Below are 27449 nucleotides of genomic sequence, written 5' to 3'. Positions count from 1 at the left end.
ATGAAAGACAAACATTGATAGGGACTCCCATGTAGATGCAACTAGAAATGATTTTAAAACTTTTCATATGGTTCCACAGGAGAATTTGAATAAGCTGATGACCAACTTGAGGAGCACTCACCCCCACTTTGTGCGGTGCATCATCCCCAATGAAACTAAAACTCCTGGTAAGACATTTCTGATATCCAGACAAGCTCCAGTGTGTGTGTGATAGACCACGAAGTATGGCATGTGGATTCATTCTTTTAGGTGCCATGGAGCATGAACTTGTCCTGCATCAGCTGAGGTGTAACGGTGTGCTGGAAGGCATCCGCATCTGTAGGAAAGGCTTCCCAAGCAGAATCCTTTATGCAGACTTCAAACAGAGGTTTGTATCTCATTATTTTTCCCTTTCAATGTCTTAGTCTACACAAAATCACTATATAATTCAAACAGTTTTAAACTTTTCCTTGAAAAATGACATGCAATTATTTGAAAATTGATCATAAAAGAAAGAAGCTTAGGTTTATATTATCATAAGTTTTTCATCATGTCTTCCCAAGTTTTAAATAAAGCACTGTCTGACTTTTTAAATGGCATTTTGTTCGCCAAAACTTAATCTATCATCTTTTCAATGATAGCTACCAAATGTTCTACGTTTTTCAGTGAAGAAAAACCACATTTTTATATTTTTTTTATTCTGACAGATACAAGGTTCTAAATGCGAGTGCTATCCCAGAGGGTCAGTTCATTGACAGCAAGAAGGCTTCTGAGAAACTTCTAGGGTCTATTGACATTGACCACACCCAGTACAAATTCGGTCATACCAAGGTATCACCAGTCCAAATTTCTATCTGTCATAATTCTATCACTTTTAGACTTTCCCTTAAGTGGAAATAACATACTTAACTTGTTCTTTCATAAGGTTTTCTTTAAAGCTGGCCTGCTGGGAACTCTAGAGGAAATGCGAGATGAAAAGCTAGCTCAACTCATCACGCGCACTCAAGCCATATGCAGAGGGTTCCTGATGAGAGTGGAGTTCAGAAAGATGATGGAGAGGAGGTGAGAGCCCACACACAAGTCTTCCTTCTCCACACTTTCATAAATGAATCCACTGCAGTCATTACTTTTGTTGAGTGATGATCACTTTCCACATTATTCTCCATTTGCATCTTTTTTTCTTTTCCTACAGAGAGTCCATCTTCTGCATTCAGTACAACATCCGTGCTTTCATGAATGTGAAGCACTGGCCCTGGATGAAGCTGTATTTCAAGATCAAGCCCCTCCTCAAGAGTGCAGAGACAGAGAAGGAGATGGCCAACATGAAGGAAGAATTTGAGAAAACCAAAGAAGAGCTGGCTAAGACAGAGGCAAAAAGGAAAGAACTAGAAGAAAAGATGGTGACACTAATGCAAGAGAAAAACGACTTACAACTCCAAGTTCAAGCTGTAAGTATTATACATTGCAATTCAGCCACATCTTATTGTTTTTAACGTTTTAAAATGAATGGTTTCCACTGAAACATTTGTTCTGATTGTTTGCTGTTCAAAAACACCAAGACTCGGGCATAAAGAAGCAATAGATGCAAAGTCACATATCATGCTGCACATGTTCATATGTGCATTCACACACAGTTTGGTCATCAGTGAGCAAATTCATAAAAATATCAATAGACATTTTCCTTTCTTTATGGAACTTTCTCTCAGATCAGATTATTCTTTCTTTAGTGTATTTTTGTGCATAAAATAGAAGTTATGTTCTTTTTATCAGGGCAGAGAAATGGCTAAATTAATCCCCTCTTAAATGTGAGAAAACTGAGTCCTACAGTGAACAAGTGACTTTTCCAAAGTTGCAAAGGTTAGTAAAGTGGCAGATTTTTGCCAAAGGGCTAGTTTTCCTGATTTGGCCTTCCACACATGAATATCTGAAGGAAATCTGTTATTATACTTGATCAGTAGATAACAGTATTAACATTTTGTCTGTTTCATTTTAAAAGTTAGCAACTGGTATACATGTTGACCAAACTGGTAGTCACTGAAGTTTCTACCTTATAATAAATTATTGTGTGCTTGTAGATATAGCTCAGACAAATGAAAATGCTTAATTTCTCCCTTTAGGAAGCAGATGCCTTGGCTGATGCAGAGGAAAGATGTGATCAGTTGATTAAAACCAAAATCCAGCTAGAGGCCAAAATCAAAGAGGTAACTGAAAGAGCTGAGGATGAGGAAGAGATCAATGCTGAGCTGACAGCCAAGAAGAGGAAACTGGAGGATGAATGTTCAGAGCTCAAGAAAGACATTGATGACCTTGAGCTGACACTGGCCAAGGTTGAGAAGGAGAAACATGCCACAGAGAGCAAGGTACAAATCATGATCCATTTTAGAATATTTGTAAGTACCTTGATACTGAAGTATTTTAATTAAAAATTTAATCTTAAGATGACTGAATATGAAAAATGACACTGTCATAACTATGTCATCTCTTTAGTCTTTACCACTTCAATCTACTTACTTGACCTTTACCTCCTACTTTTTCAGCCATTATAGGCCTGGGTTAGCTACTGGTTCTCATTTTCCATCTCAGACTGACATTATCCTAGGATACTATAGTATCATGTTTTTCATCAAGATAATAGGTTGTCATTGACATTCCGGTCATCTGTTCAAATCTAAAGGTGAAAAACCTCACAGAAGAGATGGCAGGCCTGGATGAAAACATTGCAAAGCTGACCAAGGAGAAGAAGGCTCTCCAGGAGGCCCACCAGCAGACCCTGGATGACCTGCAGGTGGAGGAGGACAAAGTCAACACCCTGACCAAAGCTAAAACCAAGCTAGAACAGCAAGTGGACGATGTAAGTGTGAAAAAGAAAACGTTTCCCCTTGCGATGAAATAAACAATTGTAACATGAAACCAGCACTGATGGTCATAAGCCTTTAACGCTTGGTCTCTGAATAAAGTTCTTGTGCTATTTGTTGTATCTTTAAATTTTTTTCTTATGTATCTTTGAAGGCTACTAGCATAGGGTTCAGTGCTTAAGAGCTGAAATAAATAAAATGTATCATAAATTTAGCTTGAAGGATCTCTGGAACAAGAAAAGAAACTTCGCATGGACTTAGAAAGAGCCAAGAGAAAACTGGAGGGTGACCTAAAATTGGTCCAAGAATCCACAATGGATATAGAAAATGACAAACAGCAACTTGATGAGAAACTCAAAAAGTAAGTATGGTATAATTCAGCTATAACCTGCTTGTTGTATGTCACTGCAAATGAAACATACGCTAAAAAGATCTCCAAAACGTTACATCATGACATATGGAAAAAAATAATGACATCTTTGACCTTTTTATTTAATTAAACTAATACAATTATTAATCTGTAAAACATTGTACTACTCACTCCTTCAACACCAGCAGTATAAAAAAAATCTTAGATTATACATAGAAAAGAAGATTGGTAAGAGAAGTGATTATAAGCTAATGTGTTGCTCTTCTAATAGGAAAGAGTTTGAAATGAGCAATCTGCAAGGCAAGATTGAAGATGAACAAGCCCTTGCAATGCAGCTACAAAAGAAGATCAAAGAGTTACAGGTAAGTTATAACCTCCACCTTTTCTGGGCATTACAGGAAACAAAATTGACATAAATTCACATTAATGTTGACATATCACAACCAGGCCCGCATTGAGGAGCTGGAGGAGGAAATCGAGGCAGAGCGGGCCTCCCGGGCCAAAGCAGAGAAGCAGCGCTCTGATCTCTCCCGGGAACTGGAGCAGATCAGCGAGAGGCTGGAAGAAGCCGGTGGGGCCGCTTCAGCCCAGATTGAGATGAACAAGAAGCGGGAGGCTGAGTTCCAGAAAATGCGCAGGGACCTGGAAGAGTCCACCCTGCAGCACGAAGCCACGGCAGCTGCTCTTCGGAAGAAGCACGCAGATAGTGTGGCCGAGCTTGGGGAGCAGATTGACAACCTTCAGCGGGTCAAGCAGAAGCTGGAGAAGGAAAAGAGTGAGCTGAAGATGGAGATCGATGACCTTGCTAGTAACATGGAGACTGTCTCCAAAGCCAAGGTCTTCCTTAATTTGTGCCCTTTTCATCTTTATTTGCAACAATTCAAAATGACCAAGTTTATATATGACTATTTTTAGCCAAATTACACAAACATTAGATGCCATCTGAAGCTTAAACTTACTCCTAGTACACATTATTGTATTGAATCACTTAAGTTCTCTTAACTTCTTTGTAGAAAACACTTTAACCTTTGATACTATTACCATGAAAAAAATATATAATTACAAAAAAGGTTTACCTAAAAACCATACTCTAAATGATGCAGAATTTAAATGATGTTCACGCTTTCAAAGAGAATATAATTTTGATAATCGTGTGTTCATTAATTAGCCAAATTCAATGCCTCTACTACTTTATAGCCACCACGCAAGATTGATAGAAAAGTAAATAAAAATCAGCCCCTTTCCACAGGTAGTTACAGATCTCTAAATCCCAGCCTCTGGAATAAAACTGTATTGTCTCTTCCTGTTTTTTACCTCTCACCCCAGGCAAACTTTGAGAAAATGTGCCGCACCCTAGAGGACCAGCTTAGTGAAATAAAAACAAAGGAAGAGGAGCAACAACACTTAATAAATGAGTTGTCAGCCCAGAAGGCACGTTTACACACAGAATCAGGTCAGTAAATAAATAGCATCAGCCTTCGGAGAGGTGACGAATGAAAGACAAGCCTTTACCTATCAAATACAAGTAATTTCTCAAGCTCTACACATTCACTTATCATGTCTTACTTATTCTTCCATCTTTTTATTATGAGACAGTAAAATGCAATGATTCTAAGCTACAATTGGGGAAAAGAATTAAGCTCCCTGGGCTCAGGAGATTTTTTATGCCTCAGCATTACTCAAAAGTTCTCGAATTCTAAAATATCAAAGAAAACTCATACATTTTTTAAAAGGCAAGAAATAACCTTCTCAACAGCACTGAAAATCTTGAGGGTTTTTTTCGTCATATGAAATAAGAGGGTTACAATGTTATTCCATTCTTTAAATTATTGTTTACCTAGACAACAGAACTAAATCATTGCTGTTTTGTCTTCCACAGGTGAGTTTTCACGACAGCTAGATGAAAAAGATGCTATGGTTTCTCAGCTATCCCGAGGCAAACAAGCATTTACACAACAGATTGAAGAATTAAAGAGGCAGCTAGAAGAGGAGACTAAGGTGAGAATTCTCCAGCTGATACTTTCAATCACTTGAACCTTGCAACATAACACACTATTGAACTTTGCATAGAGAATTTCAATGATCAGAAGATAAACTTATATCACATAGTTTTTGGTTGGTCTAGGCCAAAAGCGCTCTGGCCCATGCCCTGCAGTCAGCCCGCCATGACTGTGACCTGCTGCGGGAACAGTATGAGGAGGAGCAGGAAGCCAAGGCTGAGCTGCAGAGGGGAATGTCCAAGGCCAACAGTGAGGTTGCCCAGTGGAGGACCAAGTATGAGACGGACGCCATCCAGCGCACAGAGGAGCTGGAGGAGGCCAAGTATGCGCTTTTAGTGCAGGGGGGCAGGAAGAAACAAAAGTAAAGGCAGTGAAGGAAAAATAGAAGAAAGAGAATATTCCAGGCTTGGGGACACATGAAAGACTTCAGCTTATTTTATTATAGGTTGGTGGATTCCACCGTATTCTTCTTCTTAAAGCCCAGTGTATGTCCACTGGAGAATGGAATGAGACCAGATCCCTCCACCCATTCCGGTCCAGAAGCATCTTAAATTTCTTTCCACCAAGATGGATTATTAATTATCAGAATATTATTTTGAATTAAATAGAATTAGTATCCTTTAATAGAAGGAAAAATTGAGACATTGAGACTATCTGGTAAATTATTATGAGTATTACAATTAACAATAATCAGTTTTTCCTTACCTGGAGTATTGAATGTTTATATTAAGGTTGTCATATGCTGTCATTATTTCAACTAACAACCTATATCAATGAATGTATTCACTAATTACACGTACTGTTTGTGGACTACAAGTCATGAGATTTACAGATTTACACACAGAAAGAAAAAAAGCATTATATTCCTAGTGAAAGAAGCCTTTCTAAATTTATCTCAGTAGTTGTTAGAATTAAACAGGATGAAAGAGTTTGTAGCAAGCATTTCCAGAGAGAGTTCTAGATAAGAGTGTGGGCTGGGAAAGGTCATGAATTACATAGGTTGGTGAAAAGAGTAGTAGATAAGATTTTGGAGGAAATTTGGGAAATGCAATAATGCAGTAATATTTATTATCAAAGGCCACCAAATCAAGAAAGTTACTGATTCATTGTATGACCTTGAACATATCACTCTGGGCTGCAGTTTCCTCATTTGCAAAATACACAGAACCACACTAGAAAATGCTTAAATTCTTTACTAGAAAATGCTTAAATTCCTTACTAGAACCATACTAGAAATTCCCTTACAGAATCACACTAGAAAACGCTACCATTCCTTGGTGATATGCCTTCTGTTCATGGTTGCCATTTCTTCCTCAAAGTAAATAAAACTCAGCCCTTTTCCACAAGTAGTTACAGATCTCTAAATCCCAGGCTTCAAAAGAGAAATGTATTGTCTCTTCCTGTTTTCTACTTCTCACCCCAGGCAAAGTTCAAGAAAATGTGCCACACTATAGAGGACCAGCTTAGTGAAATAAAAACAAAGAAAGAGGAGCAAATTTTCACATTGCCTACTCAGCTCTAGTGCTAACATATTGTCTCATACACACACATACACACACACACGTGCTTCGTAAATATGTTTGGCAATACCTGAGATGGATAAAAATAAGAACTCAACAGGGAAAACAGAATTCTAAGAGAGTGAAAATGTTTAGAAAAATTCAACAACTTGTAGGCAACTCTTGGGGAAATATGCTTTCCTAGTCAGCAGCTTTATAAAGGGCACCGTGGTGACTCTGAGTCTGCTCTTGGTCACTCATACTGACCCAATTTTCAGGAAGAAGCTGGCCCAGCATCTGCAGGATGCAGAAGAACATGTAGAAGCTGTGAATTCCAAATGTGCTTCTCTTGAAAAGACAAAGCAGAGGCTACAGAATGAAGTAGAGGACCTCATGATTGATGTGGAACGATCTAATGCTGCCTGCATAGCTCTTGATAAGAAGCAAAGGAACTTTGACAAGGTGGTCCACAGTACCAGCTCCCCGGGGGGAAACTGACATCATTCTTGGTTTCAAAGGCTTATTTTCTATATACTTCCAGGTTCTGGCAGAATGGAAACAGAAGTATGAGGAAACTCAGGCTGAACTTGAGGCCTCCCAGAAGGAGTCGCGTTCTCTCAGCACTGAGCTGTTCAAGGTGAAGAATGCCTACGAGGAATCCCTGGATCATCTTGAAACTCTAAAGCGAGAGAATAAGAACTTACAACGTGAGTCACTGTAATCATTCTATTTCAAAAATGGTAGGGAGGTATCTTTTCAATTTTTCTTTCTACTCAACTGAAATTTGGTACTTTATTATCATAGAGGAGATTTCTGACCTGACAGAGCAAATTGCAGAGGGTGGAAAGCATATCCACGAACTGGAGAAAGTAAAGAAACAACTTGATCATGAGAAGAGTGAACTACAGGCTTCCCTAGAGGAAGCAGAGGTACATTTTTCATTTGCTTAGCTCTGCATTATAAATAAATTGAAAATTAATAGCAACTGAGATCTCTATCATGTTGCAAATCTTTAGGGAATAACACATGTAATTCAGTGAAAAATACTGAATTGTACCTTGAGAATGCAGAGCTAATAGGCTACATTAAGATGTATGATAGTTTATGGGTTTTTAAATGCCTTCTTGGAGAAATTATCATAATGTGAAAGAAATAAAAAGCTCTTTAGGTAACCTAAATAAATGTTGCTTTTATTAAGGTATCTCTTGAGCATGAAGAAGGCAAAATTCTTCGCGTTCAACTTGAGCTAAATCAGGTGAAATCTGAGATTGACCGAAAAATTGCTGAAAAAGATGAAGAACTCGATCAGCTAAAGAGGAACCATCTCAGAGTTGTGGAGTCAATGCAGAGTACACTTGATGCTGAGATCAGGAGCAGAAATGATGCTCTGAGGATCAAGAAGAAGATGGAGGGAGATCTTAATGAAATGGAAATCCAGCTGAACCATGCCAACCGCCAGGCTGCTGAGGCACTAAGGAATCTTAGAAACACACAAGGAATACTGAAGGTATGCTGGGGTAAATACACATAGTGTTGTACAGTCTCAGTGCCATTGTGTAACTCAAATTTTAATGTTTTACGAGGACTATGTGTCATAAATCACCTAAGCAACATGGTAATCAGTTCAAAGTTCAAAGTTATACGCACACAACTGAAAAAGAGCTTAATTCTGGAAGGCCCAGGACAGAGTTTGCTTTGTTATCTGCAGAGAAGCACTGTGGTGAGGGGTAGGGAGATAGAGGAAGTGATGAAAGAGTTTGGCTACATGCCACTGCTTAAATCACTTCATTAATCTGGACTTCATTTGCTTAATATGTAAAATAGCACCACTGGACTAGCTGAAGTCTAAGGATACTTTCCTGATCCAAAATTTTGTAGAGCTAGCCATGGTATTTTTTAATGATTTAGGGTCTAAAATAATAAAACATCATGTTCTTTTGAGTAGAACTGCAACCCTCAGCTACAAAGAATTTATTGTTAAAGGTACTTGCAGATTGCTCCTATCTAATCATACTCTAAGTCATTAAGATCAAAGAGTGTACATGACCATAAGTTTGCATTTGCTTTAAGTGGAGCATGAATAAAAGGCTTTTTCTCTTTCTGTGTAGGACACTCAGCTACATTTGGATGATGCCATCAGAGGCCAAGATGACCTTAAGGAACAACTGGCAATGGTTGAGCGCAGAGCTAACCTGATGCAGGCTGAAGTTGAAGAGCTCAGGGCATCCCTGGAACAGACTGAGAGAAGCAGGAAAATGGCAGAGCAAGAGCTTCTGGATGCCAGTGAGCGTGTGCAACTTCTGCACACTCAGGTGAGGTTCAAGACTATGGTTTAGAAAAAGTACTCCCTGAAGCTGAAGATAATTTGAGAAGATAAGCTTGTTTATAAAGTAAAAAGTAATCTTTGTCCCTTCCTGGAGCTCTGGAAAATGTATAGGGTGCTGTAAGGATTTACTGGGACCTAGCTGGTTCACGAGTATATTTATGGGCTGGCATAATCACGCTGAGTTGAAATAATCTGGAATTCTAGAAACTTTTATTTAAAAAGCGCAGAAGACCACCTACAAATAAACATACACACAACATTTGTAGCTGTCTTGTCTTATGCAACTCTAAGCTACAAAAAGATAGGCAAATAAAATAGAGGAGAAAAACAAAAAGCCACTAAATAATATTTATGTATCACATATGCACAGAATGCTAACCTCATGGGATACAAAGAGAAGCTCTTTAGTTCAAATTCGTGGAGGCCATTATTAATACTAGTCAGCATTTTTTGTATATAGTGAATTTGTTAAATAAATGGTGGTATATCCTCACAATGGCTAATATGTAACCACTGCAGTATGCATTTATTGCCATGGGAAGATGTTTACATTATAGTAAGTTAAAAAAGCAACTTAAAAATAATATAGGCTGTGTGATCTTTTTTCCCATATAAACATATAGGAAACATCCAGAAGGATAAATAAAAGTTTATCCTTTATCTCTGGTGAGAGCGCAATAATTATTTTTTGTCTCTTGTCTGCTAATTTGTATGTTCTACTATCTTTTACAATAAATATATATTACTGTATACTTCAGAAAGTTGCACTATATAAACGTAACTATTATAGAAGTGTTAAAATCACATGCTTTATATAATTTTAAAATCAAATTAATATGCAACATTTTTCTTATTAACAGTATCTAAAGTTGACTATTCCAAATACTGTCAACTTGCCAAAAACAGAAGGGATTCTTGGTTCATTTTTATCCCAACAAGACTACTATTTTTTTTTTTTTTTTTTTTTTTGAGACGGAGTCTCGCTCTGCGGCCCAGGCTGGAGTGCAGTGGCGCGATCTCGGCTCACTGCAAGCTCCACCTCCCGGCTCACACCATTCTCCTGCCTCAGCCTCCCGAGTAGCTGGGACTACAGGTTCCCGCCGCCATGCCAGGCTAATTTTTTGTATTTTTAGTAGAGACGGGGTTTTACCGTGTTAGCCAGGATGGTCTCAATCTCCTGACCTCGTGATCTGCCCGCCTCGGCCTCTCAAAGTGCTGGGATTACAGGCGTGAGCCACCGTGCCGGGTCAACAAGACCACTATTTATGCATTTATAAATATGGAAACAACCAACATGAGTTAATAGCTAAAAATTACTGATTCATTTTAAATGAGCTGTGGTGTGGTGCTGCACGGTACAGCACTTTGAGTTTTGCGGGTTGTGTTTCATGCTTACAAATGGCAACAGTAATAGTTGAGTACGTTTGATATCAGAAATTAAATTTAGAAGTTTGATTAATAGAGCTATATATAGAAAGGAGAAAAGGCATAAACTTAGAATTATCTTCTAATTTGGTTTTTATTCTAAACATTTCTTATGATCAATAATTTTTGCCTGTGTACACTAGGTAAAATGACAACGTCAATTGTTGTAATTAAATGTGCTTCTCTTCTCTTTCATTAATTTGAAACAGAACACCAGCCTGATCAACACCAAGAAGAAGCTGGAAACAGACATTTCCCAAATCCAGGGAGAGATGGAGGACATCGTCCAGGAAGCCCGCAATGCAGAGGAGAAGGCCAAGAAGGCCATCACTGATGTAAGCAAGATGAGCATTTGTCTTACTGACACATGCATGCTGCCTGCTATCATCAGAATTCATTATTTTCGCAATTTATTTGATAACCAGGCTGCCATGATGGCTGAGGAGCTGAAGAAGGAACAGGACACCAGTGCCCACCTGGAGCGGATGAAGAAGAATATGGAGCAGATGGTGAAGGACCTGCAGCACCGTCTAGATGAGGCTGAGCAGCTGGCCCTGAAGGGCGGGAAGAAGCAGATCCAGAAACTGGAGGCCAGGGTGGGTCTCCACAACTTCACTCAATTCCTTGTGGCCAGTTACAGCCAAACTGGTAAACATCTTTGTTCCCTTCCAGGTGAGAGAGCTTGAAAGCGAGGTGGAAAGTGAACAGAAGCGCAATGTTGAGGCTGTCAAGGGTCTTCGCAAACATGAAAGAAGAGTGAAGGAACTCACTTACCAGGTGACCAGTGTTTTCATATCTTCCAGGCCTACAGCTTTCAAGAAAATAATGAGTTGTTTTAAAATAATGGCACTATCTACTTGCCCCTCTTTCAGACTGAGGAAGACCGCAAGAATATTCTCAGGCTGCAGGACTTGGTGGACAAATTGCAAACCAAAGTCAAAGCTTACAAAAGACAAGCTGAAGAGGCTGTGAGTATCTCCACAGTGGAAATCAAAGGTTCAGATGCACATCCAGGTTTTGTGGGGCCTAAAGTTTATAGAATTTAGGGGGCTTTCTTTAAATTGGGAATACATAATTAGGTATGAACATGAATATTAAGAATGAGAAAAATGAACCATAAATTACTGGAGCCTTAGAGATTTGAGTTTACTTCTTCTGACACCTCTTTAAGCAATTTTCCAGACATGTTAATATACAAATGTTTCTTGGTTGCAATCCACTTCCCTCCCTATCTAGAACATTCTACAACCCTCAGCACTCATATGGACCTGTGCAAATGAGGGTATGAATTCTAAGCCTCATTTAACTTCATGATAAATCCATCTTGGGACCTTTTTTTTCAATTCGGCTGCAGTTATCTTTTTACTTCTGTTAATTCTGAAACCTTCCTTAGGGTTCTTGGCACCAAATGCCACTACTGCACCTATTTTTTAAAGTTTGCTTTTTAGAAACAAGATGGAATTCAGATCCCTGCTACTTTGTTCTCCAGTTATCACTGCAGCCTCTTCAGTTTGCCAGAGAGTCAAGTGAGAGAGAGACTTGAGGAGGGTCATAAGCACACTCATTTACATAGGCGAGTTTGTGAGATGCCTTGCTCTCAAATAACTATGTTACTAAATAATAAAGCCTTTTTCTCTTCTTTTTTTTTTTTTCGAGACAGAGATTCGCTCTTGTTGCCCAGGCTGGGTGCAATGGCACAATCTCAGCTCACTGCAATCTCTGCCTCCTGGGTCCAAGAGATTCTCCTGCCTCAGCCTCCTGAGTAGCTGGAATTACAGGCGTCCACCACTACGCCGGGCTAATTTTAGTAAAGACGGGGGTTTCACCATGTTGGCCAGGCTGGTCTCGAATTCCTGACCTCAGGTGATCCACCCGCCTCAGCCTCCCAGAGTGCTGGGATTACAGGTGTGAGCCACCACACCTGGACAACAGAGCCTTTTTCTTTCTCATTCATGAGGCAAATCCTGAAGTAACAAAAGCAATAACAATCAGAAAATGTCCAATTTTCTTGTTATCTCAAATGCATCTCTGTTCTCAGGAGGAACAATCCAATGTCAACCTTGCCAAGTTCCGCAAGCTCCAGCACGAGCTGGAGGAGGCCGAGGAACGGGCTGACATTGCTGAGTCCCAAGTCAACAAGCTGAGAGTGAAGAGTCGGGAGGTTCACACAAAAGTCATAAGTGAAGAGTAATTCATTCTAATGAAAGAAAATGTGACCAAAGAAATGCACAAAATGTGAAGTTCTTTGTCACTGTCCTGAATATCAAGGAAATAAAATCTTTAGATAATTTTGCATCTAAAAATACATTTGTCTCTTAATTATAAGCTCTTTAGTGCTATTAGAACTAATTCCTTTATTCAACATTTGTGGAGCTCCTAATATGTGCAATGAGAGATAGTAACAAAAATGAATGTAGGCAGTGAACCCAACTTTAATAGCAGGTAAATGAAACAAGATGCTCTGAGGAGACATGAAGGTGACAAATGCACTCTCAATTCCATTCAACCAGTTTTACTGAGTATCAACTACATGTCTGGCACAGAAATGGACACCAAAGATATGACAGTTATCCCTGTCTTTGAGGAGTTCAATCCAGTGTGGAAGATTGCAATTCAAACAGATATATGCTATATGTATGTGCAACATACATACTCTGACATAAGTGTGAAAAACAAGTGTGGTGATAACATAGAGTGAGCTGCTAACTCTGGAAATCCAGAAAGGCTTCTCAAAGGAGACTATGAGCTGATTCCTAAAAGATGACCAGACAGTTATCAGGTGAAACAGAAAAAAAAACATATGATCATTCTAAGAAAAGAAAACAAGCTTGAGATTTCAGCATAGTTTTAGCATAGGCTTCATGAGCAAAGGGGAGCAGATGAGGCCAGATATGGAAGTTAAGGCCTGATTGTGAAGGGTATGGCCTCACATCAAATTGGTCCAATTTCTTAAAGAGGAGAGTTGACACAATTATGGCAGCAGTATGGAGGAATGAGTAAGGTGGGAAAGATCAAAGCCTTCAAAGACTGTTTAGGAGGCTATTAAAATGGTCAAAATTAGAGATGATGGTGAAGGAAATGAACAAGAATGGATGATGGTGATGGAAATAAACAAGAATGCAGAATGAAAGCACAGTTCTAACACAGTATAAAGAAAGGGCTTGAAAGAATGGAAGAAGTTAAACAGTTTCACAGCATTCAAACCTCCCAGTTACTTTGTGGTTACAGATTTCATTTCCTTTTGGAAGAAGTTATTTTCCTCTGAACTTTCTCCTTCTCCGAGAAAAACAGAACTTTTTAGATAAATCTTTCTGTTGACCTTCTAATTCTACATGCAGTTCTGCTCACTTATGAGGAATACTTCACCTAGGCCATGATGCAGATGAAGTTCTGTTTATTGTATGTAGAATTAGAAGGTCAACAGAAAGATTTATCCAAAAATCTAACTGTATGTAGAATTAGAAGGTCAACAGAAAGATTTATCCAAAAATCTAATTGTATGTAGAATTAGAAGGTCAACAGAAAGATTTATCCAAAAAGTTCTGTCCATTTTTGCTCCAGAAAAGGAGCCTGACTTTTCTCAGTATCTTGCACATTTTAAGGAGGAACCATAAAGGAAATTTCATTCTTAATTTCAAAAAGAGTATGACCAAAATTTTATCATAGCCATTGCCATAGTGTTCTTCTCTTTGATATTTTATTAAAATTTAAAATTTTGCTTCTTCCAAAAATAAGATAAGAGAATACCAATTTATTCTTTATAGTGGTGCTGTCTTTTCAAAGTTAGTCTTTTCTAATGGAGGAGCTGCTTTGGGAAATCTCCTTCGCCAGTGTGGGAATCCTAACTAGTAGTGAGAAGCTTGCTTCGTAAGAGGAGAATTTTAAAGGGGTAGAAGATAATTATCAGGAATACTTCACCTAGGCCATGATGAAGACTAATGAAATATTCTCCCTAGAGCAAGCATTTATTATCGCTTTTTAATTAAGCTCTGCAGAGTTAATCTACTGACCTCAAAAGCACTGGGCAATTACTTTATTATTCTGACTCCTAACTTAAATAATTGCTTATGTAGAGAGTCGAGAGTGTATTCTATTATATATGGGTCAATTATTATGGGTTTCCTGATTGAAGGAGCAAGCATATAAGTCACAGTTATTCTGGTCAATATTCTTTCTCATCTTCCTCACAGACTAGCTGATTTATAGACATATTTCCTTATCTACTAAAATAAAGCCACACATAATAATCTAGGACAGCTTATAGCGCTCTTCATCTTTCCTTTAATTGATACGAGGTATTACTGAGATTTGGTAACTGTTTCTAATCTAGTGCTGCTGGATCTGAGAACCCAAACAGGATGCATGCAAGGAGAAGGCAGAGGCTGTCTCCAAGAACACACAAGTCTGAATTAGGACAAATAGAGGTAGTTTAAGTTCAATTCCTACCTGATTGTAACACTAACACTTAGTGTGACAGAAAGAAAACGAGACTGGAAAAGACTTTGAAATGTTAAAAAAAGCAAGGGACTTCTCTAACTTACAGATAAAGCTATTTAAAGTGTACACACAGAGAACTAGGCAAAGACGACCATACCCTAGTGTTTTTGGTAAGTCAAGCATCATGACACTAATAAAACCTCCTAAGAATCTTGGCTGGGCATGGTGGCTCACGCCTGTAATCCCAGCACTTTTGGAGGCCAAGGCGGGCGGATCACGAGGTCAGGAGATCGAGACCATCCTGGCTAACACAGTGAAACCCCGTCTCTACTCAAAATATAAAAAAATTAGCTGGGCATGGTGGTGGGCGCCTGTAGTCCTGGCTACTCGGGAGGCTGAGGCAGGGGAACGGCGTGAACCCGGGAGGCGGAGCTTGCTGTGAGCCGAGATCGCACCACTGCACTCCAGCCTGGGCAACAGAGTGAGACACCGTCTCAAAAAAAAAAAAAAAAAAAAAAAAAAAAAGAATCTGTAATAAGGCCAGTCCCTTTTTTTCTCTATGTTCTGAGAACTTAAAAACCATGGTTACTAGAACCAAATTCTGTGACTGATACTGGAAATATCATAAATCTTCTTTCTACTCCATTCATAAGTGTTCAAATAACCAAACAGGTGTTAAGAATAGAAGAAATCTCACGATCCTTCTATTCCAGAGCATTACCTCTTCTATGTGTCTTATATCCAAATCTCCTATTAGAGTCTGAATTCTTGGTACCCTAAAGGATGGTCATTTTATTTACTCTCTTATTCATCTGAAAATGTAGTAATTTCAACTAACACCCTGACTAGAGTTATTGGCCAAACAACTAAGAAAGCATCTAAGGAAAGACGTTCCTTGAGATGTGCTTGAAGAAAAGGTAACCCTAAAGCAGGAAAAAAGGGAAGATTTTTAAATGTCCCTACAAAGGCCATTTAATCACAATTTTGCTAAAGGCTCACCCTGGGCATTAAATTCTCCAGTGTCATTCTTTATGTGTGAAGGGGTTTGTGAACCTCCCTATTAATCAATGGTTCTCAAATTTAGCCAGCACCAGAATCATCTGGAGGGCTTGTTAAAACACAGACTGCTGGGCCTGATCTCCAGAATTTCTGACTCAGTATGTATAGATTGGAGCCAAAGAATGTGTATTTCTAACAATTTCCTACGTGATGCTGATGCAGGGACCACATTCTGAAAACCACAGCTTTATATTACCATTATCTTTCACAAAGAAATCAGATGCTATATTCTATAGCCCCACATTTACATCTACAAATTAGGCCACAGCTCCTCTGGGCTTGTTTCTTTATCCATGAAATTAGGAGGTTGAGCTAAAAATAATCTCTAAAGTCTAATCTAAATGTTTTTGATTCCAAGTTAGATAGCACTGGCAGTAATAATGATGCAATTATAATATCTTATATCTATAGGACCCTTTGCTTCATTTGTAAAATGCTTTTTCATGTGCAATTTGTCAGTCACTGGATTCTCACAACCATGTGAGATAAACAGAATCCTTTTGGGAAACGAGGTACAAAGGAGATTGTGCTTTGTCAAAAGTTGTATGACTAATAGAAGGGAAAGCCAGACCTAGGGCATGATCATCTAACTCTTCCTTCTGGAAATAATACACTGTTCTGAGTTCCACCATACCCTGACAAGCAAAAGGTTCTGATGACATTCTTCCCTTACAAATAAGGTCAGTAATCTGTCATTTCACCAAAACAGAGGCTCTTCACCCAGATATCCATGTGGCTTCCTCCTTAATGTTTTCAGGATTCTGGTCAAATTATACCTTATTAGAGAGACCTTGCCTGGCCACCCAGTATAAAAAAACAAACATTTCTCCCTACCCTGCCAGTTATGCTTCTTATCTCCTTGATTTGCTTCATATCTGTCCATGGCACCACTTAACCAGTAATTTATTTGTTTAATATCAGTCTCCTTCTGCTAAAATATAAGTTCCATAAGGGCAGGGACTTTGTTATGCTCACTGTTGAATATCTGATGAACATTGCCTGACATGTAATGGGTGCTCAAGGAATATCTGTGGGGTGAATGAATAATAAGAACTTAACCTGTGCCATGCACAGTGCTAGGTATCTTACACATATTATCCATAAGTAAATCCTAAAGAAGTGTATATTTTAACACCTTTTCCTCAGTAGTTGATGGAACTACAAAAAAAAATCTACAAGGAATCTTCCACTTCCAGGAAGATAGAGTATTTGTACTTTTCCCTATTCCTCTCATTAAGTACAACAAAAAACCCTGGGCATTATACATAAAACTTACATAAGAGATTCTGGAAGATGGAGAAAAGATGGAAAAGCCAGGGACCTGATAAGGTTTGGCTGTGTCCCCACCCAAATCGCATATTGAACTGTAGTTCCCATAGTCCCCACGTGCCACGGGAGGGAGGTAATTGAATCCTGGGGGTGGTTACTCCCATGCTGCAGTTCTCGTGATAGTGAGTGAGTTCTCATGAGATCTGATGGTTTTTTAAGGGCTTTTCCTCCTTTTGCTTAGCACTTATCCCTGCTGTCACCATGTGAAGAAGGACCTGTTTGCTTCCCCTTCTGCCACAATTGTAAGTTTCCTGACGGAAAAATGGTTTCCTGGACTGGGTCCAGGGCCCCCCTGCTGTGTGCAGCCTTGGAACTTGGTGCCCAGTGTGCCAGTCACTCCAGCCATGGCTAAAAGGAGCCAAAGTATAGCTCAGGATGTTGCTTCAGAGGATGCAAGCCCTAGTCCTGAAGAACTGTGAGTCAATTAAACCTCTTTCCTTTATAAATTACCCAGTCTCTGATGTGTCTTTATTAGCAGCATGAGGATGAACTAATACAGGACCTCAGGACCCAAGGAATGACATAAATTCCCTGAGTTTTCTTTTTGACTTCTATGCCTCAGACTTGGAACTGAAGAAGCAGACAATACAGAAACCCAAGTGGATGAAGATTTTAAAAGCCCAACAGGGGCCTTCCTCTCTAGCCAGAGGACAAAGAAACAGGCAGCCTAGCAAGACAGAAAACTTAAGACAATAGCTTTTTAGACAATAGCTTCTCTAGTGGAATCAAACAAGAGAGAATAAGACTGTGACCCCTCCCCATCCCCAGCAAAAGACGAGTGGAAAGCCTATACTTCTGCCTTTATGAGGCTATAATAAGATGCCCAACACCTGCACTAGAGGATGATGATGCCAACCAAGCAGGAAAATGGGATTTTCATCCCTGCTGGTCAGTAATGCCCTCCTACTGTATATCAGTAGTGATAACATTGGGATCTTCGACTCCCATGCACTGGGAGTAACAAGGTACCCCTTGTCCTTCCCACCACCAGAGGAGGCCTAGAGGAAAGTCAGCACTTTCACTGTTGCTCAGTACTAATAAGCTTACCCCCATGCAACAGTAATGAAAAGATACTCCCCATTCAAGTGCTAACAGAAGGAAAACTGAACTTTCAACTCTATCTGGAAGCAGTAAGGTAGCATCATCAGCCCTGCTTCCTGTATTAGTCTGCTCTCATGCTGCTAATGAAGGCATACCCAAGACTGGATAATTTATAAAGGAAAGAGGTTTAACTGACTCACAGTTCCACGTGGCTGGGGAGGCCTCACAATCATGGCAGAAGGCAAATGAGGAGCAAAGTCATGTCTTACACAGCAGCAGGCAAGACAGCTTGTGCAGGGCAACTCCCATTTATAAAAACCATCAGATCTCATGGGACTTATTCACTACCACAAGAACAGTATGGGGGAAACCAACCCCATGATTCAATTACCTCCACCTGGCCCTGACCTTGACATGTGGGGATTATTACAATTCAAAGTGGGATTTGAGTGGGGATACAGCAAACCATATCACTTCCCTTATTAGAGAAGTGTAATAGAAAGCCAATTAAAGGGTTTAAATAAGATCCAGATTCCAAGAACAATACAAAAACGCCCAAGTTTCAACTGAAAATCACTCATTATGCCAAGAAAATCTCACACTGAATGAAAAGAAGATAAATGAGTTAAAAAAGCCAAAACCAAGATGATAGAGATGTTAAATTACCGGACAAAGATTTTAAAACAGACATAACAAAAGTGCTTCAAAGAGCAACTATGAACATGCTTGAAACAAATGGAAAAACAGAAAGCCTCAGCAAATAAAAAGAAGACATTAAAAAAAGTGGAAATTTTAGAACAGAAAAATACAATAACTGAATTAAAAAGCTCAGTGGGTGGGCTCAACAGGAAAAAGAAGAGGACAGAGAAATCAGTGAGTTGGAATAAGAATAATTGAAATAATCCAACCTGAACAACTGAAAGCAGTAGATGAAAAAAATAGTAGACAGAGCCTTAAAACAAATGATCTAATATTCATGTTATTAAAATGCTGGAAGAAGAGGGTGGGGCTGAACAGTACTTAAAGAAATAATGGCTGAAAACTTACAAATCTGTTAGGAAACATAAACCTACAGATTCAAGAAGGAGTTTACCTACACAAGATAAACTCAAAGAAATTGACACCTAGGCATATCATTAACTTCTAAATACTAAAAGTAAAGCAAAATCTTAGAAGCAGCCAGAGAAAAATGACATCTTACCTATAGGAGAAAAACAGTTTAGATGACAGGGGATTTCTCATCAGAAATCATGAAGGACAGAAATAAATGGTACAATATTTTTCAGTAGCTTAAAAGCAATGTCAACTCAGAATCTTATGCCCAGCAAAAATAAGCTCCAGGAATGAAAGGGAGATGAAGACATTCTTAGATTAAGACTATTTTAAGTCTTAAACCTAAGCCTTAGATCAAGACTATGAGAATTGTCACCAGCAGACCTACCCTAAAAGAATGGCTAAAGGAAAGTCTCTAAGCAGAAAGGAAAAAAGTAAATAAAGAAACCTTAGAACATCAAAGAGGAAAAAAACATGATAAGCAAAAATAAAAGTAGGTAGAAAAGGTTTTTTGTTCTTGAGTTTCCTAAATTATGTCTGATGATTGAAACAAAAATTATATCACCTTCTGGTGTGGTTCTAAAAGTATACAGAGGAAATATTTAAGACAATTACAAACTGGGAGGGTAAAAGGACTTACAGGGAGGTAAAACTTCTCTGTTTCACTTGAACTGATAACATGACAACAGAAGACAGTGATGAGACACACATAATATAATACCTAAAGCAAACTACTAAAAATGACATACAAAGAAACACACACACACATACACACACGTGCCATAGGGAGGACTGACTTCCAGCATGACAGCGTGAGGAGCTCCACTGATCCTCTTCCCAGTGAAATAGGTGAAAATTATCTTAAACAAAACAACATTTAAAGTCTCTGTAAATGGTTCTAAAGAAACAGAAAAGGAAAAAACATCAAGAAAATCTACACAAATACAGTAAGAAAGGTAACGTTCTGTGGTATTGAACCAAAATCACTTCCTGCCTCTTACCATCCCAGCACAGAGAGATGGGACTCCAGTCCAGATTGCTACAGCTAACTACAGGATTTCCTCTCCCTCGAGCTCCCAGTCAGAGGGCTTTCTTTCTAGAAAGCACAAGACATTAATATTTTTCATCTCACCTCCAGCTACCCGTTTCTGAGGCTAAGACCTGAGCAAGTGTGAATGAAAGGCTTAGGCTCTCTTTTCTGCCCAGCTAGCACTCAAGGAAGCTCTACCCTGGGTGCTGAGAATATTGGGGCCCTGATCACCCTTGACCTGACTTATGAGGTGGAGGTTCCACACCAGGAGAGATAAGCCAAGAGGGCCTTAGGCTGCTGCTCATCCCCACCAAGTGCTCAGTTCCCAGAATGGAGGTGTCAATCAGAAGATTAAAATTGTCTCCACCACCAGCTCCAAAGCCCTGGCTCAGATTTTGCCTGAGGGGAGAAGTGAGTCATAAAACAGAGCTCCTAATCTTTGCCCAAAGGAACTGATTTCATTTACAACAGAAGGCAGAAAAATTAAAACCCAAGTGCACTTTCAAGAACAGGGCACATTGTGGTAAAAACAAATTGCCACGAAATTAAAGATATAGACTAAACTGTATGCCAGCTAGTTTTTAGGAGAGAACCAGGTAATAAGATAGCTGGGAGAAGTCCCCCTGAGATCAAAACAAATATTAAACACTGACCTCAGAAATTATGTTTTCAAAGGAGGTAGAATTTGATTGGATTAGTTCATACAGCAATTTATGCCCAAAGGAATTATTAAAATCAATAAAGCTATCGGCCACCAAGTAGTGGAGTTTGACATCTGGGTGTGGTCAGGGAAAAAGAGGAAGAGAGCCCTCTCAAAACCACTGTCATCACAGGGTGGCTGTGGGCATACCAAAGCTGCACCTCCCTGAGTAGCAATATCAGAAGCTTTAAACTGTGGGTGGGAAACAAACTTCACTAAAATAAATCAGCCAGTTAAAAACAAATATTCTTGTGTTGACAAGAATAAGTTCCAGTGTTTGATAACAAAGGAGGTTGACTCTAATTAACAACAGTATATTGTATATTTCAAAATAGCTAGAATAAAAAAATGGAAATGTTCCCAATGCAAAGAAATGATAAATATTTGAGGTGATGGATATCCCAAATATTTTGACTGGATCATCACACAGTGTATTCATGTATCAAAATATCGCATGTACTCCATAAATATGTACAAATATTATGTACTAATTTTAAAAATAATTAAAACTTTTAAAAATAATAAAAGTAATAAAGAAATTGTTTAATAACAAATAAGAAAATAAAACTGACAATCCCTGGAGAGGGCAACACTACCCAAGGTTGCTATAATACATTATCTAAAATGTCCAGTTTCCAACAAAAAATTATGATACATGCAAAGAAATAACAGAGCATGATCCATACACTGAAAAAATCCGGCAACAGAAACTGCTTGTGACAGCAATCAATGTTGAATTTAACAGAAAAAGATATCAAACTAGTTATCATAAACATTTTCACAAAAATAAAGAGAATATGATGAAAGATGTAAAGGAAAGCATAATGACAATGTCAGATCAAATAATGTCTATCAATAAAAACACAGAAATTTTTAAAAAAAAAACAGAATTGTCGAGTTGAAAGTATAATAAATGAAATTTTAAAATTCACTACAGGAGCTCAACAGGAAATTGGAACTGGCAGAAGAAAGAATAAGTGAACTTGAAGAGAGATTGATAAAGCTTATGAAAGCTAAAGAACAGAGAGGGAAAAAAGAATAATAAAAAATGAAAGAGCCTCAAAGAAATGTAGGACACAATTAAGTACACCGATATATACACAGTGAGAATACCAGAAGGAGAGGACAAAGAGAAAGGAGCAGAAAAAATATTCAAATGTATAACAGATGAAAACTCCCTGAATTTATTGAAAAACAATTATCTATACATCCAGGTAACTCGATGAACACCAAGTAGGATACGTGCAAACAGATCTATAGATACATCATAGTAAAAATGCTGAAAATTAAAGACAGGGAGAAAATCTTGAAAGCAGTGAGAGAAAAATGACTCATTACTTATAAGAGAACAGTATGATTAACAGCTGACTTCTCAGCTGAAATAATAGAGGCCAGGAGAAATAACATGTTCAAATGGTCAAAGACACATACACACACACACACACACACACACGCACACACACACACACACACACACAAATCAACCAAAAAATCTTATACCCAGCAAATCTATCTTTCAAAAGTGAAAGTGAAATAAACAGTTTCCCAGATAAAAACTGAGAGTATTTGCTGATAGCAAACCTGCTTCATAAGAAATACTAAAGGAAATTCTTCAAGCTGACAGCAAGTAACTCCAGACAGCAATTCATATCCACACAAAAAAAGGAGTACCAGAAAATGTAAGTATGTAATTATAAGACAGTATAAATGCATATTTTTTTATCCTTTTTTCTCTTAACTGACTTAAAAAGCAGTTGTATAAAATAATACATATACATTGTATGGTTGGGCCTGTAACATAAAGAAATGTAATATATGTGAACATACTTGCCAATACAGCATAAAGGAGTTGTGTGGGAACAAAGCTGTATTGGGCTAAGGAAATGACTATAAATAGTAAAATAATAACTTTAACAATGTACTGTTGGGTTTGTAACATTAAAAGCTATAGGTAACAGTAATATGACAAAAATGGGGAAAAATGGAATAGAGCTATGTAGAAGTAACTTTTCTATATGTCGCTAGAATAAAACTAGTATGAATCTCAAACTGGTTCTGATAAGTTAAGGTTTACAGTATATGGTAAACTCTAGTGTATCTATTAAAAAAATATAGTGAAAGGAGTGGGCATGGTGGCTCATGCCTGTAATCCCAGCATGTTAGAAGGCCAATGCGGGAGGGTTGCTGGAAGCCAGGAGTTCAAGACCAGCATAAGAAATAAAGTGAGAACCCATCTCTGTAGAAAAATTTCAAAATAAAATAAAAATATAGTGAAAGAATTACTAAAAAGTTAAAATGCTACATTAGAAAATTTTCAATGCAAAAGGAAGCAGTAAGAAAGAAAAGAGGAACAAAAAAGGCATGGGACATATAGGAAATAATTACAACTACACCAATAACAGCACTAAATGTGAATCAATGTGAATGTGAATTAAGCAGTCCAATCAAAAGCCAGAGATTGTCATAATGTATAAAAATATATGGTCAAACTATGTGCTGTCTACAGAAGCCACAAATATAAGTAAAAAGATGAAAAAATACATTATCTTGCAAACAGGAACCATAATAAAATGGAATGGCTATACTGATAGGAGACAAAACAGACTTAAAAAAAAGTTACCAGAGATAAGGAGAAACATTTTATAATGAAAAAATAATAAAAGGATAAGCCCATCAGGAAGACATAATACTTATACATATATTTGCACCTAATAGCAGAGGCACCAAAACATATGAATCAAAAACTGACAGAAATGAAGGGAGAAACTGACAATTCCACAATAATGACTGAAGATGTCAATAACCCACTTTCAATAATGGATGTAACAATTAATGAAGATCAATGAGAAAAAAAGGAAGACTTGAAAAACACTATAAACCAAATAGACCTCACAGATATCTATAGAACACACCACCCAGTAACAACAGAATATACATCCTTCTCAAGTTCAAATGTAACATTCTCCAGGACAGACCACATGCTAGGCTATAAAACAAACTTCAGTAAACTTAGAAGGATAGGCATGATACAAAGTATGTTCTCTGACCACAATGGAATGAAATTAGAAATCAACACTAGGAAAAAAATTGAGACAATCACAGATTTGTGGAAATTAAACAACACACTCCTAAATAATCATGTGTCAAAGAAAAAATCAAACGGGAAACCAGAAAGTACTTTGACATGAATGAATATGAAGATACAATATACGATATACAAAAACATATGGGATGCAGCTAAAGCAGTGCTTAGAGAGAACTTTATAGTTGTAAATGTCTATATAAAGAGAGAAGAAAGAGCTCAAATAATAACCTGATTTTCCACCTAAGGCAGAGCAGGTGGGAAAAACAAATGAAATCTAAAGCAAGTAGAAGAAAGGACATAATAGAGGCTAGAGGAGAAATTAATGAAATCGAGAACAGAAAAACAATATAGAAAATTATAGTCCAATATCCCTAATAGATGCAAAAATCCTTAACAAAATTTTGGCAAGTCAAATCCAACAATGTCTAACAATACAGTCATGTGTTGCTTACCAACGGGGATATGTTCTGAAATATGCATCATTAGACAATTTCCTCATTGTACAAATATCACAGAGTGTACTTACACAAACCTAGACAGTATAGCCTACTACACACCTAGGCTATGTGGTATAGCCTACTGCTCCTAGGCTACAAACCTGGACAGTATGTTACTGTACAGAATACTGTAGGTAACTGTAGCAGAATGGTATTTGTGTATCTAAACATATCTAAATATAGAAAAGGTACAGTAAAAATACAGTATTATATCTTATGGGACCACCATCATATATGCAGTCCACTGCCAACCAAAATGTCATTATGCAGTGCATGACTATATATGAAAACAATATTAACAACAACAATAATAATAATAAATCATGACCAAATGGAATTTATCACAGGAATGCAAGGTAGGTTTAATATTCAAAAATCAGGTAATTCATAACATTCACAGAATAAAAAAGAAAATCATATAACTATCTCAACTGATGAAGTAAAGCATTTGACAATATCCAACACCCATCCATGAAAAAAAAAAACCTCTCGGCAAACAAGCAATAAAAGAAAACTTTATCAATCTAGTAAGAGGCACCTACAAATAAAGCAGAGCTAAGATATCTTGCTTAATAATAAAACAGTAAACACTTTCTGTCAAAAAATGGGACTAAAAGAGAGAGGAGAGAGAGAGACACCATGTTCTTGGACTGGAAGTCTCAATATTGTAAATCTGTCAGTTTTCCACAAATTGATCTATAGTTTTAGTGTAACCCTAATCAAAATCCTATCAAGCTTTTTTTGATAGAAGTTGGCAGTTTGATATTAAAATGCATATAAGTATATAAAGTACCTACAGTAGCCAAAGCAGTCTTGAACAGTAAGTAGTACAAAATTGGAGAACTTACTCTACAGACTTTAAAATTTATTACAAAGCTACAGTAATTAAGAGAGTGTGGTATTAGTGTAAGGGTAGAAAAACACTTGAATGGAACAGAATAGAGTAGAATGGAGAGTCTGGAAATAGATCCAATATGCATATAGCCGACTTTTTACTAAGTTGCTAATGCAATTCAATGTGGAAAGAAAAGTCTCTGCAACAAATGATGATGGGTCAATTAGACATCTGTATGGAAAAAAATAATAACGCATATACAATAATTAATTCAAGGTAGACAACAGATTTAAATGTAAATACTAAAATTATATATCTCCTAGAAGAAAATATAGGAGAATATCTTTGTAATCTCATGCAAAATTTCTTAAACAGAACACAGCAAGCACTAAATATGAAAGAAAAAATGATAAACTGGTCCTCTTCAAAGTTAAAGCTACTGCTCATCAAGGTACTGTTAAGAACACAAAAAGGCAAGCCACCTACTAGAAACAATATATGCAATACATATACTGAAAAAATGACTTCTAAAGGACACAAACAAAACAATATTCTTTAAAAATAATCCAACAAAAATGGGCAAAAGACAGACATTTCATAAAGAGAACACATGAAAGCCTAATAACAAAACTAAACGTTGCTCAATATCATTATCTAGGGATATACATTTTAAAACCACAAAGAGATTCCACTACAAACCAACAAGAATGGCAAAATTTATAAAGACTAATGATGCTGAGCAACCACATTGCTCATATATCACTAGCGAGGATGTAAAACACTACAGTTACTAGACACCTACCTCTTGATCCAACAATTCCACTCCTTGTTAATTAACTGAAAGGAATGAAAGATATGTCTATAAAAAGATAAAAAATATATACCAGCAAGAGAACAGATGCAGAAAATATGGTACATCCTCACAACAGAGTACTACTCACCAATAAGAAGAAATGAACTACTGATACATGCAAGAATGTGGATGAATCTAAATAACATTCCTCTTTGGCATGAGTCATATGAAAGGTCAGTTGTTTCCTTTGGTTGAAGAGAATATAATTACAGAGTTTTAGAAAAGGTAGAGATGTCTTAAAGTGGCTGTAATTCATCTGCTTTTACTCACTGGAGAGAGAAAATAGAGGAACTTTTAGGGCAGAGGAAATCTTAGGAATTGTAAGCTAATTTCTGGCAAGGACTCTTAGAGCAGAAGGGTCATTAGATACGGTAACTTAATGTTCACCCTGGGCTTAATTGTAAGTGGATACTAGCAAGAAGAGCAAGGACAAGGGATGTAAGCCAGACCTTGGAAGGGCCTTTACTGTAAGTTAAAATAAATGAGTTGTCACACAAGAATGGTGGAAGAGATATCTGTACGTTATAGAAGGGTTGAAATATACCAATAATTAGCCCTTAGCAAAATATATCTCACAGTTTAGTATTCTTATATATGTTACCTATAAAAACTCTTTACTTCATTGTTTATTGCTATTTTAAATAAGATTTTCAGTTTTCAGTATATCTCAAAGAGAACCAGTGGAAAATGCATTATGCTGATCCAAATCTCAGATTAAGGCGGGTTTCAAGTTTCAACCACTGACCACATCATCGGAGCACCACCACTTAACAGGTGGCAACTTAATTAAATTACAAGTGACTGAATTGACAGTTGTTTCCAAAATTTTGCTATTAGAAGAAATGTTAAACGCACAGTCTTGAGCATCCTTCCTATTTCAGTGTGCTTCTGCAGGAAAAAAAGTGAGAAGTGAAATCACTGCAATTTTAAATTTCAAAAGATACAACAAATTGTCCTGGAAATTTACACCTTTACTCACAACATGTAACATTCACCTCTCCGCACCACCATTTGCTACCATTATTTTTTTTTTTTTGTCAACTTGATGGGTAAAATACACTAGCTCTTTGTTATTT

The 27449-nt window shown here is 37.6% G+C and overlaps 1 protein-coding gene across 4 annotated transcripts in view; it reads left to right on the top strand.

Annotated features, from left to right (window-relative positions):
- The window catches only part of MYH4 (myosin-4), a 31484-nt gene extending 18754 nt beyond the window's left edge, over window positions 1–12730 (top strand). For 3 of the 4 annotated variants that reach the window (XM_054535446.2, XM_054535448.2, XM_054535447.2), the window contains 23 exons: window positions 80–167; window positions 250–367; window positions 687–810; window positions 905–1041; window positions 1172–1427; window positions 2097–2339; window positions 2654–2830; window positions 3050–3195; window positions 3476–3566; window positions 3652–4041; window positions 4531–4657; window positions 5084–5202; window positions 5330–5526; window positions 6982–7165; window positions 7245–7410; window positions 7508–7632; window positions 7902–8210; window positions 8812–9015; window positions 10664–10789; window positions 10880–11050; window positions 11127–11231; window positions 11327–11422; window positions 12493–12645. In XM_054535446.2, coding sequence (XP_054391421.2) covers window positions 80–167; window positions 250–367; window positions 687–810; window positions 905–1041; window positions 1172–1427; window positions 2097–2339; window positions 2654–2830; window positions 3050–3195; window positions 3476–3566; window positions 3652–4041; window positions 4531–4657; window positions 5084–5202; window positions 5330–5526; window positions 6982–7165; window positions 7245–7410; window positions 7508–7632; window positions 7902–8210; window positions 8812–9015; window positions 10664–10789; window positions 10880–11050; window positions 11127–11231; window positions 11327–11422; window positions 12493–12645 — 3852 coding nt within the window. Of the gene's footprint in view, window positions 1–79; window positions 168–249; window positions 368–686; window positions 811–904; window positions 1042–1171; window positions 1428–2096; window positions 2340–2653; window positions 2831–3049; window positions 3196–3475; window positions 3567–3651; window positions 4042–4530; window positions 4658–5083; window positions 5203–5329; window positions 5527–6981; window positions 7166–7244; window positions 7411–7507; window positions 7633–7901; window positions 8211–8811; window positions 9016–10663; window positions 10790–10879; window positions 11051–11126; window positions 11232–11326; window positions 11423–12492 lie in introns of all 4 variants that reach the window. The other variant, XM_054535445.2, reaches the window with a different exon arrangement.
- Window positions 12731–27449: the final 14719 nt, after the last annotated feature.

Source organism: Pongo abelii, chromosome 19 (genome assembly GCF_028885655.2).
Source record: "Pongo abelii isolate AG06213 chromosome 19, NHGRI_mPonAbe1-v2.0_pri, whole genome shotgun sequence".
Lineage (NCBI taxonomy): Eukaryota > Metazoa > Chordata > Mammalia > Primates > Hominidae > Pongo > Pongo abelii.
This window is presented reverse-complemented; position numbering and strand designations above follow the sequence as displayed.